Source organism: Lissotriton vulgaris, chromosome 5 (assembly GCF_964263255.1).
Source record: "Lissotriton vulgaris chromosome 5, aLisVul1.2, whole genome shotgun sequence".
NCBI classification, from domain to species: Eukaryota; Metazoa; Chordata; class Amphibia; order Caudata; family Salamandridae; genus Lissotriton; species Lissotriton vulgaris.
In genome coordinates this window covers 307,805,651-307,828,170 of record NC_141693.1, presented here as the reverse complement: position 1 = coordinate 307,828,170, position 22,520 = coordinate 307,805,651, and the positions used below count along the sequence as shown (strand labels likewise).

Below are 22,520 nucleotides of genomic sequence, written 5' to 3'. Positions count from 1 at the left end.
ATCCGGCTTCCGAGCCAAACACAGCGCCGAGACCGCACTCATCGCACCAACAGACGACATTCGAACACTACTGGACAACGGAGACACAGTCGCCCTCATCCTGCTTGACCTCTCCGCAGCCTTCGACACAGTCTGTCACAGCACCCTTATACAACGCCTCAACAACATCGGAATTCAAGGAAAAGCACTGGACTGGATCACCTCGTTCCTTGCCAGAAGAACTCAGAGAGTCCGCCTCCCACCGTTTAAGTCAGAAGCCACAGAAGTCATCTGCGGCGTGCCACAAGGATCTTCACTCAGCCCCACCCTCTTCAACGTATACATGAGCCCCCTCGCGACCATCGCACGCCAACACAACCTCAACATCATCTCCTACGCTGATGACACTCAACTGATCCTCTCACTCACCAAAGACCCTAACACCGCCAAAACCAACCTACACGAAGGGATGAAAGAAGTAGCCGAGTGGATGAAGCACAGACGTCTTAAACTGAACTCAGACAAAACAGAAGTCCTCATCTTAGGTACCTCCCCTTCCGCCTGGGACGACTCTTGGTGGCCAGCGGCCCTAGGAAAAGCACCCATCCCAACGGACCACGCACGGAACCTGGGCGTCATCCTGGACTCCTCACTCTCGATGACTAGACAAGTCAACGCCGTCTCATCATCTTGCTTCAACATTCTTCGCATGCTCAAAAAAACATTTAGCTGGATCCCCACCGAAACTAGAAAAACGGTCACCCACGCACTGGTTACAAGCCGCCTGGACTACGGAAACACCCTGTACGCCGGTACCACCGCAAAACTTCAGAAAAAACTCCAACGCATCCAAAACTCTTCAGCCAGACTCATACTAGACATCCCGCGTAAAGACCACATTTCCGGTCACCTGAAAGACCTCCACTGGCTCCCTGTCAATAAGAGGATAACGTTCCGCCTCCTCACCCACGCACACAAAGCACTCTACGAACTTGGACCCGAATGCCTCAACACGCGACTATCCTTCTACACCCCCTCCCGCCAGCTACGTTCTTCTAACCAAGCCCTCGCTGCTGTTCCACGCATCAACAAAACCACCATGGGGGAAGATCCTTCTCCTACTTAGCGGCTAAAACCTGGAACTCCCTTCCCATTCACCTCCGCCTTACTCAAAACCACCTACCCTTCAGAAAGCAGCTTAAAACCTGGATATTCGACAAGTAATTTCCCACCCTTCCTCAAGCGCCCTGAGACCCTCTGAGTATGTAGTGCGCTATATAAATTATTTGACTTGACTTGACCATTCCATCCATCCATCCATCCATCCATCCACCCACCCACCCATCGGCCATGCAATTCCATCCATCCATCCATCCATCCGCCGTTTCCAGCAATAAAGCCTTTCAGATTATTTCTATCTACTCTTTCATCCTTTCACCAACCCATACATCCATACTTTCGTATTTCCACTTATTCTGCCATCCTTTCACTCACCCATCCATTCTTTCAGATTTCAGTTTACTCCGCTATCCTTTCACCTACTGATCGATCCACCCTCTCCAATTTTCATTTACACTGCCATTATTCCACACACACCTACCCATCAACCTGCCCACTCATCCATCCTCTCAGATTTCCATTTACTTTTCCATCTTTCCATCGACCCATCCATCGTTTTCTAAGATTTCTAATTACTCTGCCACCCTTTCATTCACTCACCTACCCATTCTCTCATCCACCCATCCTCTGACCCACTCATTCACCCATCTGTTTACTCATTCATTCATCAATCCTTTCACCCATCAATTCAGCCTTTCGCCCACCCATCCTTTCAACGCTCATCCAACCTTTCACCCACTCATTTATCCATCCATCCATCCATCCATCTTTTCATGCACTCACCCCATCCATCCATCCATCCATCCATCCATCCTTTCATCAACCAATCCTTCACCCATTCTTTGTTTGACCCACATGTGAAATGTACCCAATCGTCCATCCTTCTTTGCCTTTTCTATCTGCCCATCATTCAGTTCTTCCTTTTGGAGTTAATTATGAGCTGTTGTCTGCCAAGCTGCAGATAAAAGAGGCCCCTAAATAACCTCACCCCCGCTGTAGCTGGTAAAGCGGTGGGTTCACAAAGCCCTTGTGCCAGTGTTAGCAGTGGTTGTAAGGCAAAGAGGAAACTTGGCAGCAGAAAGATAGCTGGCTCCTAACAATTCACCAGGTGTGAAAACTCACACCCTGCATCCAAAGATAGGTTGAAAGCTGAAACATAAAAGGGCTTTCACATATTACTTCATCCTCCCACCAGGATAACATCTCATGGCAAAAGTGCAGATCGAGAGATGCTCTTGCCACCTGAATGTAGGCACTTGACCTACAGGATTACACTTTTACCTTTCGACCTGTGCTTTCTTGGAACTATACTGATGTGTAGCCAGTGTAAAAAGTCCATGTGTATGGGTCGGGTTTGATCCACATGAGCTTGAATGGAGTTGGAAGGTTTCTTGGTGTTCACCTTCACTGGAGAAAAGCCAATACCAGCAGGTCATCCCGTGGCCTTGGAGATGCAACAGCTGAACAAAGGCTTGAGCTTAAGTTCTATCAAACACCTGGGGAGTGATAGCACGTGCTCTGACAAAAACACATCATTTTCAAAGGGCATGGGACACCTCCCAAGTACTTTCTGGCAATAGAGACCACAATGGTACTTGGTAACAAAGACCACAGCCTGACCACAAGTTCAGTGCAAGGTATTTTTGACATTTCTCAATTTGCTTGAAGCCCTGTCCAGGGGCAGGGATATGCAATGTAGCTCCATCAGGTCTGGCAAAAGTGATGCAACATGAATTCTTTCAAGATGATGCCTGGATTTTTTAAACAAATCCTTTCCATTTTTTGAGAATCAGGAGTGGATTTGCAAGTCTCTGCTTCAGGACTCATGGGTAGCTTTCTGTCAAGACGTGTCTTGCAGAGGGGAGAACAATGTTGCAAGACCTAGTAACCATACCAGGCAAACAACAATTTAAAATATCTAAGTTATCTTATTCCATCTTTGGACCCGACTGTGATGCCAAGAACGATTTCAAGGTATTTTATTGTTTGCTGGCCTCAAGACACATCAGTACCGTTAATTTCTCAATAAAAAGTACAAAACCATAAAATACTCTGAATAAATTGATCTTAAAATAAAGTAACTGCCATCATTTCTGGTAAATCAGAAACAGTGATGAGTGTTTAATAGGTTCAACAAGAAATTCTGAAACGATAAAAAAGTACAGGCCTTGCTTAGCAAAATGTTCCATGGGAGTAGTTATTAAAAAAATAATAATAAGGACTACATGAAAATAGTGTTTTGCAGGGAGATTCGATGCAACAATTGCAAATTAAAAATCAATGCAGCAATTTCACTTCATAACATTGTCACACCAAACATGTCATCGCCCATTTACACTGAGTGCATGCAAAGAAAGAAATACGAGACAAATAAGACATGCCTTGGAACAATCTTGGCATGCTAAATGAATTCACATTCTTCAAAGAAATAGGGAAAAGGGTCATAGCAACAAACAGCATAAAAAAATGTATGTGCAACCTTCATGAAACAAGATCTTGGAAAATAAGGCTCTACGAGGGCTTCATAAGCATTTATAGCGGCAGTGGCTTATCGTGGATGCGGGGAGAGGAAATCCAAGACAGCGACATGCCGCCCCCAACCCTCCACCCCGGGGTTGGGTACGTCAACACAGCCTTTATAGGGTACATAAGCGCCCTAGTACCCCTGGTGCCACTGCACTTGCTGCACTGCTGGTAACAACGCCCCTGTACAGTGGAAGGCATTCCTTAAACAGGCAGCGCGGTCCGTACCCTAGCTTGTGACGAACACAGGGATTCCCTCAGACACGCTCTGTGCTCGACACACACGCCACGGCGCTACACGTGAATATGAGGCGGGGCAGTACTGTTCCTCGAAACAAACTACACATTATGCAAGCTGCGACAACGGAGCTTTCTTGAAAAGGTTATTGAAATGTGCTCACTCTGTTAAAGCGTTTGGCTTGAAAGAGATGCCCGTTCACCCGGTACAGCTTCCTCCATCTTCTGGCCCCGCGTCGGTAGATCGATTCTGTTGAGAAATAAAGAGTGGAGTGTGAGCGAGCAGCGTGGAGCCACAGCAGGCGCAGAGTGACAGACACACACACAAACACACACTGCGAAGCATGATGCGGCGAAGAACCACCTTGACTCTAATGCGCAAACAGCAATCTGTGCTGCTCCATCAAAGGCTGACAGTGCCAGGCGATGTGGCCTCATTCCTGCACACCCCGTTTTCGCCATCACAGCGTTTGATAATATTCGTGACATCCTAGTGGTGCGAGGTGGAGAGGGGGCGAGGGGGGCAGATGGAGCGATTAAAGCCGCAGTAACCGACTGCGCCAATCTAACACCACCCCTGAACCGCATCGACTTCCATGCTAGGTGAAAATGACATTTATCGCTTTAAAAACACAGGAGCTGTGCGCCAGTAAGCAGCGAGAAGAGTGTTCATCTCTACGTGCTTTTCTCACTTTTTCTGTATGTAAAAATCAGTTACACGCCCCTCTGAAAAGTGTTATGAAAGGAAAATGCATCATCATAGCTTGAATTGCAATCACCTCTGGAGCAAACGTGTGCTTTGAATGCTTTTCGGACAGAAGTGTGCATTTAAGATAGTGTCAGTCAGGTAGGTCGGGTTTCCCCCACTGCTGTGTGTAACTGGTGGACAACATTGTATTGTATTGTAATTGCATTTATATAGTGCTTACTACCCCCGACAAGGCGTCGAAGCGCTTTTTCGGCGGGTAGCACGCTACTCCGGGACCCATAGAGGATTAGTGTTGAATTAGTATAGTGAAACATGAAAGTACATTTTAAGTAGTGGATAGGTTAGTCCGTTATTTGGATATGGAATGATAGAGGAGGACAACGTTTTGTATTTATTTATCGCACGCTATTCAGGAAGCCTATAAAGGATTAGTGGTGAATTAATATGGTGAAATATGAGGTAATTTCAGTGGTGGATATTAGTCTGTTACTTGGAGTGAGCACTGGCGTAACGAAAAGTGAGGGGGCCTCCCCGCACGGTACTTAGGGGCCCCCTCCGGGCTCAATCAGGAGCTCTCCCGGCCAGAGTTCAGTGCCGAGGGGGCCTCTTGGAGCTAGGAGCCCCCCGCACCGCGTGGGCTGCGGGGGCCTGTGTTATGCCCCTGGGAGTGAGAAGGATAGCGGAGGGATAAAAAGGGAAGAAAGATTAGCATTCGTAAAGCACTTGTTACCCCATATGGGTGTTGAAGTGCTTTTCTGGCGAGTAGCACGCCACTCCGGAACACAAAGGATTAGTGTTGAAAATTAGTATAGTATAAATATGAAGTAACTTGAGTAGTAGATATGTTATTCAGTTATTTGGGCAGTATGTTAGTATAGTTGAATATGGAATTTTAGAAGTGAACATGTTAGTCTGTAATTTTGATTGAAAAGGATAGTGGAGGGATAAAAAATTAAAGTATTTTTTTTGGAGGTCTTAGCAGTAGGAAGAGGCTTTTGGATGAATAAAAAGGAGTTTTGGAGGGGAGGAGTCAGAGGGGAGAGTTTACAAAGGTTTGTTTTAGGAGATCGGTGTAGTAAAAAGAGGTGTCAGATGATGCAAGGAGGGGGGCGTGGCTAGCAGCCGATGGAAACGGTCGCAGCCTAGTGAGGCTCCCGACCCTCAGCCTGTAATCCTTCTCAATTCCTGACTCAGACCCGGGATCCCCGTGGAAATCGGGTCGATCCCGGAGCCAACCCTCAGGTCTGTTCCGGTTAGGTCAGCGCGCCGCAACACCAGGCATAGCGGACGCTGAAGGGCACGGAATACCCAAGACGGCAGGGGATAAGATGGCGGCTCCCTGCATCGCGGCCGCTACGGAATAGCGACGAACCCGCCCCTGATGTCCTGAGGCCACAGCGTGGCGCACCGTGAAGGGCTGGACTCGTGGGGCACGGCGGCGGCCACCCGGAGCATCGGCGGACCCTGAGGTCAGTGCGAGGTCCGCTCGGGAGCGGAGTGCCGGCGGGGCTCCGCCCACAACCACAAGGGGCTCACTCTAGGCCCCGGCTTTGAGGCCTACGAAGTCCTGCACCGGCGCAATACCCCCGGAAGCGGCCGTGACACAGCGGGCCTGCTTTGCGGAGGCCTTACGGAGGCACCAGGAGTGGAGGTTGCTCAGAGGACGTCCAGCCTCGTTCAGAGGGGTCACTGCATAGCCCACCGGCAGGACCTGTGACCTGGTTGGGCGGCGGCCCGGCCCAGACCGAACGTGCAGGGTGAAACTGACCCTGCGAAGGAGGGGCATTGAATCGGCCCTGGACCCGTGGGAGACGGAGGGCCGGGACCGGAGGGTGGACTACACCTGCTGGGGCACTGTGCATCCTACACTCTCCACCCCGCCCCCGGCCCCGGGTTGTGCTCCCTGCGTGGAGGGTGGCTTCGGGTCGTCGGCGCCGCAGAACGCTGAGATGTGCTCCATGGAGTACTGACCGGAAGACGGAATCGGCCGGTGGACCCCAGTGCGGACCCCTGACGTCCGGTCGCCGGGGGCAGCTGAAAGCCCTACCTGATCACTGGCGCCATTTTCGATCTCCGCAACGCGGCCCCCGGAGACTCGGCTTACCGCCTGACGACGGCTAGTAGTGTGACTACCTTGAGGTCGGCGGCAGAATATTGCGGTAGACGTCGATGACGCCGGACCACCCTGAGGGTCCTGAATTGCCAGGAGGCGCAAGATGGGAAAGCCTAGAGGGCCCAAAGGGGACGGGAGCCCAGCCACGGAACCGTCAGACGACTCCCCGCAACCCCCCACGGAGCTCCAAATGATGCAGGACCAGATCCTAGACGCCATTGCTGCTACGAAGGAGGCCCTACATCACGATATTGGTCAGGTAGCGACGGGGCTGGGGCACCTGCGCGCAGATCACGCGAAGCTGCAGGACAGAGTCAAGGCCGCAGAAGTTACCTTACAGGATGTCGTAACAGCCCACAAATCGATGGAGGGGCGACTCACGGAGGCGCTGGAGCGGATACAGACCCTGGAAAAGAGAGCAGAGGACGCTGAAAACCGCAGTCGGCGGAACAACGTACGCCTGGTTGGCCTGCCGGAAAAAAAAGAAGGTACGGACATGGTGGGCTACCTGACTGACTGGTTCAAAACTGTGGTTGCCCCGGAGGGCTTATCTCCCTTCTTCACACTAGAACGGGCGCACCGCGTACCTTCCCGACCCCCGCGCCTGGGTCTCCCGCCGCGCCCAGTGGTCATCAAATTGCTCCACTATAAGGACAGAGACTGGCTCCTTCAGCGGGCCAGGGAAGCGGGCCCATTCCAGGTGGACAATAGTAACGTCACACTATTCCCGGACTATACGTTCGAAACCCAGAAACAGCGAGCCTCCTTTCTCTCCATCAAAAAGGAGCTACGCACCGAGGGACTGCAATACTCTCTGCTGTTCCCGGCCAAACTGAGAGTGATAGTGGACGACAAGGCGTTGTTCTTTGAAACCTCGGCGGACGCCTGGGCCTGGTGGGACATCTACAAGGCGGGCACGGATGGGGCTCGATTTAGGGCCGAGGAGGAGCGACAGAACCATGCGACCAGACGATCGAGAAGACTCCGGGGACGCAACCGGGGAGCTAAGAAGCCTTCAACGTCGCAAACTGAAGAAGAACGGAGAGCAGCATTGCAGGCGGTTAAAGAGGTGTCAGGAACGGCGCCGGTCCAATCGGCAAGAGAATCAGCCTCGGAGGCCCTGGCCACGGGATCGGACACTGACTTCTCGGGGCTGGACGGGGCTAGGGGCCCGAAGGTCACCCCCCAGACTTCGGGGGAAATCGTTGGACCCTAACAGCTGTCCGCGGCTTCTGAGTGAAGAGACCCTGAAGGCGGCGCCCCCCATGGACATTGGGACAGACTAATGTGAGACTTTTCTTTTATGAGTCGCAATGAGTATTGTGGGGCAGAGGGTCATGGGACCGAAGCTTAAAAGGTCCAGTAGCCAGCTCACGCGCCACAGGGCCCATAAGGCCCCCGTGGTGATTACTACGGACTACAAGTTTACGTGAGCACGTTTGCTCGCTAGTTTGGATGGGTGCCTCTACTTCGCAGTTGAGTCCTGTTCTGGCGGAGGGGGGACCTGGAGTAGTTGGGGTGACTCGAGGTGCAGTTGGGGATGGGAAGTTGGGCGGGGGGGTGGGGATGGGAGGTGATGGGAAGGTGCCTGGTGTCCGGAAGCGTACGTTTATTGATTTAATCTGCACTGACTGGGGTGATGGCTGACATGGGCTCGTTGAAGTGTGTGTCCTGGAATGTGCGGGGACTGAATTCCATGACAAAAAGACACAAGGTACACGCCTACCTGGTCCGCAGAGGGATACACATAGCCTTCCTACAAGAGACCCACTTAACTAAAAAGGAGGGCGTCGCACTGCAGAGGAGATGGAGGGGTCACCTATTCCACACCACGTACTCGGCATTTGCCAGGGGAACACTTCTTTGGATCCGGGCGGGGGTTCCCTTTCAAGCTACTAGGCACACTATAGACCCAGAAGGGAGGTATGTGGCAGTTGAGGGTCTGCTCCGGGGTCGCCAGTTGACACTTTGCAGCGTCTATGCACCAAACGTAGAGCAGGCATCATACTTCAATAGACTGACCAAACAGTTAGCCTCTTATTTAACGGGATCAGTGCTACTGGGGGGAGATCTCAACTCCGTGGCGGATGCCACCCTTGATAGGTCACACCCACCTCTACATGCATCCCCAGTTCACAGACTGGCAAAACACAGATCAAAATGGCAGGGGTTGTGGGACCTGACGGATGCATGGCGCGCCCAACACCAAACTGACAGGGATTATTCCTTTTATTCGGGTTTGCACGACCTCCATGTTCGCATTGACGCGTTTCTATGCTCCCAGTCGGTGCTGCCAATGGTTACCCGAACCGAATACCTAGCACCCACGATTTCGGACCACAACCCCCTACTCCTTACATTTGCCTGGATGAACGAAGTCTCGCCAATTCCAACGTGGCGGCTTCATCCGGACACTTTGGACGATCCGCCGTTCAGCGGAGCGTTGGAAGGTAGAATCTCCCAATACTTTGCCGAGAATGAGAGAACTGCCTCTTCCAGGGCAGTGGAATGGGACGCGCTCAAGGTGGTAGTAAGGGGGCACTGTATAGGGAAGTTAGCGGGCGTACGGCGAACACTAGTCGAAGATGTGTACAAGGCCGAGCAAGCCTTGCGTGCGGCAGAGAAACAGCGGCCCAACCACCCCGACATGCAGGATAGAGTATGTTCAGCGCGGGAGGCAATGGCGGTGGAGGTGGAGCGCCTTCGCTGTTTTGACCACAAAACATACTTAACCAAAGCACTCGCCGAGGGAGATAAGACGGGGACGCTCCTAGCCTGGTTAGCAAACCCCAATAGGGGTGCTGCCCCAATATTATCTCTGACTGATGCGACCGGCACTGAGTGTAACACCCAGCCAGACATTTTACAATGCTTTAAAGCATACTACGAGCGACTGTATAGGAGAGGTCCGGTAGACCGAACCGAGGTGTTAGAGAACTTGTTGTCTGAAATACAATTACCGTGCCTGGAACCAGACCAAGCGGAAGCCCTCGGAGGCCCAATTGACCTTGCGGAAATTAGGGGAGCCATAAAGAAAATGGCACGCAGGAAATCTCCAGGAGTGGACGGTCTGCCCATCGAGTTCTACGGTAAATACATTGATATCCTAGCCCCACGACTCCAAATCATCTATAATGAGGCGAAAGAGAGGGGGGAACTGCCCTGCTCGATGCGCGAGGCGCTCATGATCCCCTTGCTCAAGCCACATAGAACCAGCTCTGACCCGGCATCGTATAGACCACTGTCGATGCTCACGACGGATTATAAAATCTTGAGCACCATACTAGCCACCAGGCTGATGGCCCATATGCAAGACTTGATCCACAAGGATCAATCGGGCTTTATCCCCACTAGAAATACGTCTCATAACATTCGTAGGTTGCTGAGGCTAGTTGCGAACCCTCCACCGGCCGCCAGAGCCCCGGTGGTGATGGCGATCGACATAGAAAAAGCCTTCGACAGCCTGGAATGGAGCTACTTGTACAGGGTGCTGCGAAGTTTTGGCATTGGTGATGAGTATGTGCGGTGGACGGAAGTGCTATATGCATCGGCGGGCGCTAGGGTGCGAGTAGGAGCGTTGATATCGGATAGATATGCAGTGCATAGGGGCACTAGACAGGGGTGTGCACTCTCTCCCTTGCTGTTCGCCCTTGCGATAGAACCCCTGGCGGCACTGGCCAGGAATGGTGACTCCTACCAAGGACTGGAGGTAGACGGAACTCGTCATCACATATCATTATATGCGGACGACCTCCTACTGTTCCTGGAGAATGCCGAAGAGGCAGTGGAAGGGGCGGAAGACCTACTAGCACGTTTCGGAGATGTATCGGGCCTGAGGGTGAACTGGGCGAAGACCTGCCTCTTTCCTCTCCGGAGGGCGGAGAGATGCCCCATGACCCGTCCCGAGCCCCGCTGGGAGCCAGCCTGTTTGCCCTACCTAGGGGTGTACATTTACCACGAACCCGCAGACCTGTTAGAAGGCAATATAAACCGTTGTATCCGAACGCTGCAGGGTAACATGCTTTTCTGGGCCACCCTCCCTTTATCTATGACAGGCCGTGTCTCGCTGCTTAAAATGATCGCCCTGCCGCGGTTGTTGTACTTCTTTCGAACCTTGCCTGTGTGGATACCGAGTGCCGTATTTCGACGACTAAAATCCCAAGTGGTGTCCTTTCTGTGGGGAACTGGTAGGCGGAGAATAGCCTTGGCAACCCTGACCCGCCCGAAGGACGAGGGCGGACTCGCGGTCCCTGATTTCGAGTATTATTATTTGGCCGCCCAGCTGCATTCCTCACGCAGGAAGTGGCTAGGGTATACCGAGGCCCGGAGCAGGAGAGGGACACTGGCACCCCTCGCCATGTGCTGGCGTACATCGCCCTGCAACAGAGGCTAGCACTCAGAGACTTGTCTCAAGAGGAACGGACATTGAGGCTCTGCTGGAACCGCGTGCAAAAGCGCGCTGGCCCCGGACACCCGTACGCACCCGAAATACCACTGGGCATGCTCACGGCGCTGCCGCATGGCGGCGACTGGTCGAGTCTCCGGGGCTGGGAGGAGGCTGGCCTACAGGTGGTGGGAGACCTCTTCACCGATGGGGTGCTCACGCCATACCACTCCCTGCAGGAACAATACGACCTTCCGAGAGGGGACTATCTACTGCACGCAGCTGTGGTACGAGGGACTGTGTGAACCCGCGACATCGCCACCATGTCAATATGTGATGATGGCCGCAGGAACAGTCAAGGCGGTCACGTGCCTGCACTCCAGAATACTCGAGAGCACCTTGCGACCCCTTACGCGCTTAAAGACCCAATGGGAGACTGACCTGCAGAGGGAGATCCCGGATACGACGTGGGCCCAGCTGGTTCAGAGGCCCAGGAAGAGTACCAGGAATGCCCGGTTCCAATTGATACAGCTCTATATCCTTCATAGGGCTTACCTCACCCCGCACAAAATAGCGAGATACTTTGGAGCAGAGGACGCAGCGTGTCCTAGATGCGCACGGTTGGAAGCAGACTTGCTGCACATGCTAAGGGACTGCCCGCACCTGCAGGACTTCTGGAGGGAAGTGGGCGATACCATGAACGCGGTCACAGACAGGGAACTACACTACGATAGCGCAACCACACTCCTACACTGGTTTCCACACACACGTAAGAACAAATTGACAAGCAAATTTATAGACATGGGCCTACTCCTTGCGAAGAGGGAACTCACTAGGGGATGGAAAGCGAAGGTGGCACCGACACATGGGAAATGGCTCACTGAATTCCTGAAATGGGCGGCAGCAGAGAGCACGATCAGGTATCAATTGGCTCGACGGGGGCCTGACGAGAAGGCCCAGGAAGCGGCACTAGCGTGGGAAACTCTAGTCCAGGCACTTAGGGATAGTACAATAGAGAGCGAGGATGAGGAAGAAGCAGAGGACCCTGGGGAACCTAGGGTGGCGGTGTCTACCACAGCTCCCCCCATGGACACACACACTCCTTAGACATCACAAAACTCCGCAGGTCACCAACACACCCCAGCGTGCGGCAACCCAGACACTAGACACCACGGAACACCGGGGGTGGGGGGAGGGCACAGGAAGGGGGGTCGCAGTATGTCATTGACACTGAGCTATCAGTTGGAACAGACCGGATGCTGGACAAGGGGGGGGGGGGGGGTTGGTGGGGGGGGGAGAAAAGTTAAAAGCAGATAGCGGTTGATCATTGGACACGCCATCGAATAGTGGTAGAGGGGGAACATTAGGTGAGACAACCATCACCCAACCCCAGGTCTACGAGCAATGACGATGTCGAAACTTTGTAGTAGAGATTCTGAGAACTTGGGATCCCGCATATACTTACAAACGGAATGACTGTAATACCTGTATTGAAATCTGCAATAAAAATTGTTTTACAAAAAAAAAAAAAAGATGATGCAAGGAGGGGTAGAGCAGGAGAGAGTCTAGAAAGGGGTATTTTGGCGATCATAGTAGTGGTATGGGGTTTGGGATAAATGAGAGAGTGGATGTAGAGGATATATTGATAGGTGTATAGGATGAGAGATAGGGTAGTGCATTGGAAGGAGTAGTAGAAGAGGTTTGAGATGAGTCAGAAGGTTGGGCTAGAAGATATATTGAGCGAAGTATAGGCTGAGAAATAGGCTAGTGCATTGGAAATGCTAAATTAGAAGAAAGTGATTAATCTATAGATCCATAATTACATTGAACGTATATAGATACATAAAGGAAGTAAGTATATTTAGATTAAATATATTGATAGAGGCACAGGATGAGAAATAGGGAAGTGCTTTGGATATGCTTTTTCAGGAGAAAAGTAACAGACACACAGATCCAAGTACATGGAAGGTACACAGATGCACAATGGAAGTATGTACATGTAGACCAAAGATGATTTTTTTAATTAATATTAATATTTTTCTTTTCTCTTAACAATTATTTTACATGTTTATAAAGTAATACACAAAGATAGGTACATATCTATAGTGAAAACAAATGTGTGTATACAGAGGGATATGCTGTAAACTTTGGTTTCCGTATGGTGCTTATGTGGGGAAGAGCCAAATCTTGAGTAGTTTTCTGAAGATAAGGTGGTTGTCGGTGGATCTTATGTTTGGGGGTAAAGAGTTCCATAGTTTGGCTGCTTGAATGGAGAACGATTTGCCACCCATGTTATTTCTTCTTGTATGGTGGGATTTTGAGGCGAGATGCTCCTTTAGAGCTGAGGTTCCTTTGTTGAATGTGTTTGGTGATTTGATTCCTCATGAAGAGTGGTCCTATTCAATGTATTGCTTTGTGGGTAATACAAAGCAGCTTGAACGTGGACCTTCTGGCAACCGGTAACCAATGCAGGGCTTTCAAGGCAGAGTGCTTAGCAGAGCAATCTGCAGCTGTAACAACTTTGAAGTCACCACAGCGGATTCCAAAGCTAAGGAAAAAACTAGAATCCGAAGTGAGACCAAGAATTCTGGCGCCCTCCCCCTCAAAAAATATGCAGAATATACAGTTAGAAATTATGTTGCCTTTTTGTAGGTCTCGAATAAGCAGGTGTTCGTGTAACACAACACATTGGTATTACCGACCTAATAAGAATGAAAGGCTGCGTAAGCCAGATGGTTTTCATGCCCGTGTCCCCCAGATGACGTAAATGCAAGCGCTCCAATACACTGGAAAGTTCAAGGCTCCTTGCTCACTATTGGTTAGTGGTGCTCAGAGGAATTACATGGCTACCAAGAGAGTCTCCCTTTTAAATTCATCCTCTCATTACTGTTGTTGATTCACAAGTGTGCCGAATACGATCAACTTGCAGCAAGAATACCTCATATGTGGGGTTGCCACCTGATTGGTTTTCTACAGGCACCTCCAGTATTTGGATGTCTTAGCAGGTACAGAACTAAGCAATAACACCAAAAGCCTGCATTTTTAGCATTCATCTGTACATACTTCAAAAAGCAAATATAAACAGAAATAACTTTTAAATATGTTTTAGACCTGCGTTAATGATCCATGACTAATAATTAAAATAAACAATGACAGGAAAGTAATGTTACAAAGATATGAATACAATTTTGTTTGCAGTTCTATTAAGTATGCAGTCCTTCAGTAGACTCTTAAAACAACACCCACATACCAAGCAATGGACTGGCCTTAAGCCCACTATATGTATATAACTGAATTTATTGGAGACAATAGGTCTTTGGAAACAAACAACCTAAGCAGTCTGTAGACGAGAACTTAAAAGTAAAGTGTCCGGTGGGGTTGGGATCTGTAAGAGTATGCAACAGATAAGCTTAGCAAAGGATTCTTCTAAAGTTTGTGGGTCTCATTCTTAAACATATGAATAAATCTGCATCCAGAAATTGATGACATGTATCTGTACACTTAGTTATTTTGTGAATTCTCAACAGTATTGCTAGTTACAACAGGAAACCCATATAGCAGCAGATTTCCAGTATTAATCCTGGAAATCTTTGTGAGGCCCATATTCTCATGATGAAAACATAGATGTGCAAACTACACCTGCAAACATCGTTGCTTTTTCATGTGGAAAACCTTTTTCTACCTGGAGTAAGGCGACCTCGTCCAGGCAAAGAAGTAGGTTTAAGGTGATTTGTTTCTTAAAAGTAAATCAGTTGCATGCTTAAAATAAGATACAGCATCCCACCAAGAGCTGTGCAGTTCTTCAGTCTGACTACTATTCACTGATGCTCTCAACGTACTTGTATTCTGCCGGAATCGTACTCTAAAGACATGACATACTGCTAAAGACCCTTACACCAAGACTGCGTGACCTACCAGAAAACCACATTAGAGTAAAAAGATGACAGAAAGTTTTCCTCTACATCCTTGGTCATTTCTGGGGGGAGTATCTTTCGCACCCTTGATACTGGATTACTTCCCATAACAGCAATACATCGCTGAACATTTCTAAGGTCTTCCACCACAAGATAGCAGATATCCACGACAGCTTCAACACCCAGACAGCCCCAACAGACAGCACCACAACAGACCGTCCGCACACCATCGACCACGACCCCCTGCTAGCCTGGGCCAGCGTGAGCATCGATGACACCATCAAGACCATGCGCACAATCCACTCCGGCTCTCCGTCAGACCCATTCCCGCACCACGTCTTCAACAGAGCAAGCAGCTCCATTGCACAGCACCTCCGCAAAGTCATCAATCTCTCCCTCGAGACCGCGACCTTCCCAGACATCTGGAAACACGGCGAGATCAACGCCCTACTCAAAAAACCTATGGCAGACCCAAGAGACCTCAAGAACTTCCTGCCCATCTCTCTGCTCCCCTTCCAGGCCAAGGTCATCGAGAAAACCGTCAACAGACAGCTAACCCAATACCTTGAAGAAAACAGAATCTTGGACCCTTTCCAGTCAGGGTTCCGCAGCAACCACAGCACCGAGACTGCCCTCATCGCCGCCACTGACGACATCAGGACCCTGCTGGACAACGGCGAGACCGCAGAATTCATCCTCCTAGACCTCTCTGCCGCCTTCGACACCATCTGCCACCGCACACTACGCGCACGCCGCAGGGATCAGAGACAAGGCTCTGGATTGGACCACCTCCTTCCTCTCTGGCAGAACCCAGAGCATCCGCCTCCCCCCATTCGGTTCCAAAGCCTCCGAGATCATCTGCGGCGTACCTCAGGGATCCTCCCTCAGCCAGACGCTGTTCAATATTTACATGGCCCCGCTCGCACACGTAGCCTGACAGCACAACCTCAACATAATCTCCTACGATGACGACACTCAGCTGATCCTCTCCCTCACCAAGCAAGCCATCACCGCCAAAGCCAACCTCCACGAAGGAATGAAGGCCGTGGCCGACTGGAAGAAGACCAGCCGTCTGAAGCTGAACTCGGACAAGACGGAGGGCCTCATCCTCAGCTCCAAACCTTCATACTGGGACAGCTCCTGGTGGCCGACGGCACTGGGGGCAGCCCGACACCCACGCAACCTGGGAATCATCCTCGACTCAACGCTCTCAATGACCAAGCAAGTCAAAGCCGTCTCCTCCTCCTGCTTCAACACCCTCCGCATGCTCCGCAAGATCTACAGATGGATCGTGAAAGATACAAGAAAGACAGTCACCCAGGCCCTCGTTAGCAGCAGACTCGACAACGAAAACGCCCTCTACGTGAGGAGCCCCGACCAATCTCATCAAACTACTACAACGCATCCAAAACGCCTCGGCATGACTGAACCTCGACGTACAACGCCACGGCCACATAACCCCCCACCTGAGAAACTTGCACTGGCTCCAAGTCAACAAGAAGATATCCTTCAAGCTCCTCACCCACGCACACAAGGCACTCCACAAGACCAGCCCAGCCTACCTCAACAGACGGCTCTCCTTCTACATCCCCAACCGCCAGCTATGCTCCGCCGACCTCTCACTCGCCACCGTCCCGCGCATCCGAAGAACAACCACCCGTGGGAGATCCTTCTCCCACCTCTCCGCCAAGACATGGAACACCCTCCCACTGAGCCTACGACAGACCCAAGACCTGTTGACATTCAGGAGGATACTCAAGACCTCAGTAGCCCCCCCCCAGCTCCTTGAGACCCTCACGGGTATGTAGTGCGCTTTACAAATGATTGATTGATTGATAAGGTTTGAATGCGTCAGAATATGCATTGTGAATACCAACACACGTTTGAGCTTGTGAGAATGCGCAAACATCTAGAGAATTCCTACCTAGGAATTCCCACTAACCAGGAATATTAAGTGAATAAATCCATGTATAAGTGTGAAGCCAGGTTTTCTGAATTGCAAAGGTGGCTTTCTGCTGGCAATCAAGCGGTTTGTCGGGGTATGTCTGGCTTAGGTGTCCAAACAGTTTTAAGTATTCGGCCTGCATGTTATGTAAATTTCACTACCTGACACGGACTAGGAATGAAAGGAGATACTATATTTTTTGTTTCTCTTTCAAGGAACAGAATAACAGAAAAAAATCTCTCTAGACATTTATAATTTTAAAGGCCGAAAATAAATAACGGATGCACACTTGTTTCCCTACCCAGCTGTATTTCTTGGTGGGATCTTAAACATTCGAGTTTTTTGGCATGCCAACTAGCAAATTACATTGCAGCTATCAAGGCAGCCAGTAATAAAGAAATAAATGAACACCTGAGAAATAAGATAACTTCTGGAATGTTATAAATGTAGGGGTGGGGCACGGACATAAATAGTGCACCCCACTTCCACCAGCCTTTAAGAAATTCAATAGCTTTAAAAAAGCTGAAGGGCTAAAGAGGAACACAAAGACACAGACTGTGTAAGTTGTAGGTTTGCAACAATCGTTTCTGCCCCTGCAGTACAAATTTAGAACAGGCGTAAGTTGCATACTAAAGCGAAGACATTTTTTTTTACTCATATATATATATATATATATATATATATATATATATATATATATGATTATATCCTGGACGAAGCATTAAAAAGCCTTCATAACATTTGCTGTACTTCGCTTCAGTACAGGTACTGTCAAAACGGATTTACTTCGCACTGACGTGTTCTGAAGGTGTCAAAAGCATAACAAAAATGACTTCATAAGTTATTTTGTGACAAAGCACCCTAACATATTTACCCCTGGCCCCATATTTATGCCTTCTTCGTCTTTTAATCTACTATAAAAAGGGCTACTGCAAACTACCTTTTGGCACGTAACAGCTGGCACAGCATACAACATTTTAAATTCCATACTATGGTATTAAAATCGACAGTATAGCGCTAAGGTGTGGCTGAAAAGCAGGATAGGCGCTATAAAAAACCTCCAACACAAATAATAAGAAAAAAAGACAGGTGGGTGCAGGGGAGAAAAACAGATACGAGGGAAGGTGGAATAGGGGCAGGGTGGAAAATGTAACTGGGATTGGAGAGGGGTGAGTGGGGGGTGCAGGCAGCTTCATGGAGATGGTGATTTAAAAAATGCCAGTTGAGGCAGAGAGAGGATGTGGCGTATCATCTAGAGCTCAATCAATACTTGATAGTACTGGTGTCGGTTGAGGTGGAAGTTAGTTAAGCACATCAAAAGTATCAGGTAAAACTTCGAGAATAAAACACGGCGCCGGGAACCTTAAGAGGGAGTGATAGAGCGCGCGGGTCACCCGGGTCACTTAGATTACCAAATTTTCCACGCACTGGGCCCTGACGTGCATATGATAACAGTGTTTTGCAATGAACCAGGTGAAACCTCTATCACGCTACTATCAGTAATCGGGTGGGTGACTCCTACACCACTCACTATTCATGTACCCGACTTACCACAGGCACATTACTCCTGACGGATCAGGAGCTAGCAGTGGACAGGTGATAAGGGTTTTCCTAGAAGGGAGAAAATTCTAATTTACACATTTAATACCTTTAATATTACTTTAATGTATAATGACCACAGACACCTTGATGGTTTTAAGGGTTTTATATAGTATAAGTTTAGAACGAAAATGCCATTACAAGTAGGCAAATGCAGAGTAATACATCAATGATTAGTATTAGGACCAGAATGTAACTATGGATTAAAGTGAGTATCATAGAGTAAAAGGGAACACTATAAGGCATGAATCATATGGACATTTATCTAATACAGTTTAATCTAGGGCAAGGACGTGAGGAAAACCTAATGTGTGACCTAATAAATTTATACTATTTCCTAAACCTTATGCTATCTTTCTAACTTCACGGCAACCATACTAAGGGAAAGGGAATAAGTGGAACAAGCTAGATAAACAGTCGGGTTTAACAATGTCCTATAGGAAGGGTAAAAGTGGAACATTTACTAATAATCAATTTGCATGAAATTACATTCAAAGGAGAAATGGAGAATATCATAGGCAAGATTGCTTTAATCAGAGGAGGAAAAGTTGAGGGTATAGTATAGACAGACACCTATGTCAATATTTACCTAGGTGAGAATGAGGACTAACCCTGGCCACGGGTCAGTTGGGAAAGAACGGGACAAGGACCCTCAAGGATTCAGGAGATACCAGAAGGTGAGCAGGTACAGCTCATGGACAGTCAGGACAGGATACCCCTCAGGTCTGGGTCAGGACTGGGTTCACCAAGGCACGACCACCCCTCACAGCATCGGATGCAACGCCAGCGTTACCCCCTCTTCTGCACGGAATTCGCCAATAACCCCGATTGGGTTTTCGAATCTCCCAGCAAAGTGCTTCGCTTAGCACTTAGGACTAATTTCCACCCCTTGGAGTTTGTGGAAAGTTTCAGGCAGAATGCTCCGCAGCACTCTGTATCAGGCACCTATAGAGTTCGTAGGGTCAGTGACAGGTCTGCTACTCGGACAAGTCGGACAATTTCTCTAAGCTAAGCTAGGATATATATACAGTTTCAAGTCCCCAAGACCACCCATAAATGTTGCAAAATGACAAAGTCCCATCTTCTGATTGGTCAAGGGAGGTGGTTTAAGACATTTGTCACCACCTATATTTCTATTACGTATTTCACGTGACATTACCCTCCCCCTAGCATCTGGGTTCCCAGGCACACGTGTGGGAAAGTACAATAGTGAAGAAAAGGCTTGCAACATTGTTGCGCATTTCAGAGCAAAAATAGCACATCTTCAAGGGCAAAGGTGCGCCTGGAAAGGACAGTCCCCTTTTCAATGGCCAACTGGCCAGGTTCCATTGCTGCACGTCCCAGATCTTTGATCACGTGATGAGGGATACGTCAGCTTCAAAATGGATCCCATCCCCACTTCAAGGCCCTCATTTACGCGGTACATGAAAAGTAAGCGAAAACAAATTAATAACACAGAATAAAATGAATACACTGTACACCATTACCAACTACTCTTAATCCCTTATTTTATAATACTTATAGCATTAAGAGTTAGTGCAGAAAAGATGCATAGACAAAAGCGGCTTAAGATAGCATAAAGCATGATTAGTGACAAGCGGCCATTTTAACACCACTGCGCATGAGCGAACTTTTCCCTCCAGATTGCGAGTGCATCACATCACATGGGTATGACCGACGCATGCGCAGACTGGATTTCTGCAAAGCGGCCATTTTATTAATGTGCAAGCTTGATTACGATGAAAAACACATAGGCAAGCCTCCTAGGGACACCCGTGTGTTGGGGAAATACAAATAAATGACAACCAATCGGAGTTAGTACCGTTATGATTTAAGGCGAGGTTCATGAAAGAGAGCAAGTCGCGTTACGTGCGAATCCTTGCTCCATCAATCCCCTCTTTGATGATATTTACTATCATCACTACACATGAAAACAGATGCCAACTTCATTCATCCAATTCATCCATCTCAACCTCAATGAACTTATTGTTGAGCTTTCTCTCCGCCTCTCTGTGTGTATGATTGTTCTTTATTTTCTTATATATCTGGTTTCTTAATTCTTCTAATTCTAAGTCTTCAGCCTTTCGCTTTCCTCTTTTATTCACTATATATTTTCTGCATTTCTGGCACTTGCAACAGATGAATATGATCAGAACAATCAAACCTATTCCAGCTATTGGCATCAGTATTTTCCATATAAGACTTTTACCTAAGTTAGAGAACCAACTACCTACAGAGGAGAGACCATCAGTCAGTCTCTTCCAGGCACTGTCAACCTCCAATGGTTTGAGTTATTTTTCTAAATTAGTAATGTTTCTTATATACTTCTTAATTTCGACACTTTTATCAGGAATGTAAGTGCAACAATGTTGTGCCCTCAGCATCCTGCAGACTCCGCCCTCTTTTGCCAATAAGGTATAAAGAGCAAGGCGATTCTGTAAAACCATTGATCTGATCGCAACCATTTCGGTATTGATCATCAGAAATCCAGCAGCAGTGTCAGTTGATAACCGATCCACTACTGTAGATAATTTGCAGATTCTATGAGTATTCAGAGCTACCCCCATTCCAGGTATCAGTGCACTAAAAATATCACCTATAATTTCTCCTACACTTTCACGTTTTCTACGCACTAAGCCATTAGTAATCTCATTGCTTCCAGCTGCATTGTTCACATGGTATATTTTCGGAAAGACAATGCCAAAGTAGCAGCTTCCATACCAGTGATCCGGTAATTTGAAATAAGCCTTGTTTCCACATATATAATAAATTCCTGGAAACACAGGTTCTGACCCATTTTTGAAACCCCAACCTCCAATTACCTTGTAATTATGTTCACACTCGCTGGAACCAATGAATACATTGTTATAATAACTAGTCTTTTCTCTATGAAGACAGAGTTTCCCTTTCCGTTCAAAATCCAGCAACAGAGCAGGAGTAACTTCGCTTTGTGAGGTGTTATCCATGTTTTCTGCCCATCTAGGGGTTCTGTTCTGTTCGTCATTTGCCTTTTTCTGAAACTTTTCCCTTCTCTTCTCTGCCATTTTCAAGAACATTTTCTCTTGTACATGTAAGGAACACGTCAAGTTGTCTCTACGAGCTTCATTCAGATCTATGTCACCTATAGTCAGGAAATATTCCCCCATGTAGCGAGTCACTCCACCAAGGGTATGTACAAGGTTCAGATTCCCTCTAATAGGAAGTTCTGAAAAGATAACGTCAGTGTTTGAGTAATAATACTGTAAAGTGCTTCTATAGAATAAACTAGCTAAAATACTACAGGAAATTCCATAGGTCAGGGGTAAATGGTGGTATGTCACGCCTTCAGCTACTGAAGTAGGTAGCATCATGCAGACATAGCAATCTTCTATTTCCATAGCTTCTACATAGTGCATTAAAAGGTTTGCGAAAACATTTAAGTGTGTCCTGTTCTTCATTTGGTGATAATGTAGTTCTCCCTCATCTGATGCTTCTAAGTCGGGTCGTGTATGTTTCAGACTCATTGCATTGTCACGCCTTTCTACTCTTCGTGGTGTTTCTTCAGTATGTACAACTTCTGCGTCTTGTGTCGTCAAGTCTGTAGGATATATGTTAGGGTCTTTGCTTATCATAAAAGGTATAAACACTGTTAATCCTATCCATATCATTACTAGCACCACTACACTACAGATGCATATTTTACAGCAAGTTCTGCAACAGCTAAATCTGGACCTCCCAGTGACATTTGAATCAGACATTTTATCTTACAGGTGGCTTTCTCAACCCCTCTTCGTTTCTTCTCAGCTGAGGTTTTACTTCGCTTCACCTCAAGGAGGGTCTTCGTCAGAACTCCGATCAGCAATGGACCCTTCGTCGCTTTTGCCACAAGCTTCGGGCTCATCAATTTCTTCCAACACCAAATAGGTCCACTCAGGGCTACGATACAGTCTGTTTTGTTTCTTTACTCTGCCGCCCTTTCGGATGGACTTTCCTCGGGCTTCTTTTCTTTCACTTTCAGC

General features: G+C 48.4%; 1 protein-coding gene across 2 annotated transcripts in view; it reads right to left on the bottom strand.

Annotated features, from left to right (window-relative positions):
• Window positions 1-22,520, bottom strand: part of PRKCZ (protein kinase C zeta) — a 943,345-nt gene that overhangs the window by 272,009 nt on the left and 648,816 nt on the right. For both annotated transcript variants that reach the window (XM_086921534.1, XM_086921535.1), the window contains one exon: window positions 4,023-4,108. In XM_086921534.1, coding sequence (XP_086777660.1) covers window positions 4,023-4,108 — 86 coding nt within the window. The remainder of the gene's footprint in view (window positions 1-4,022; window positions 4,109-22,520) is intronic.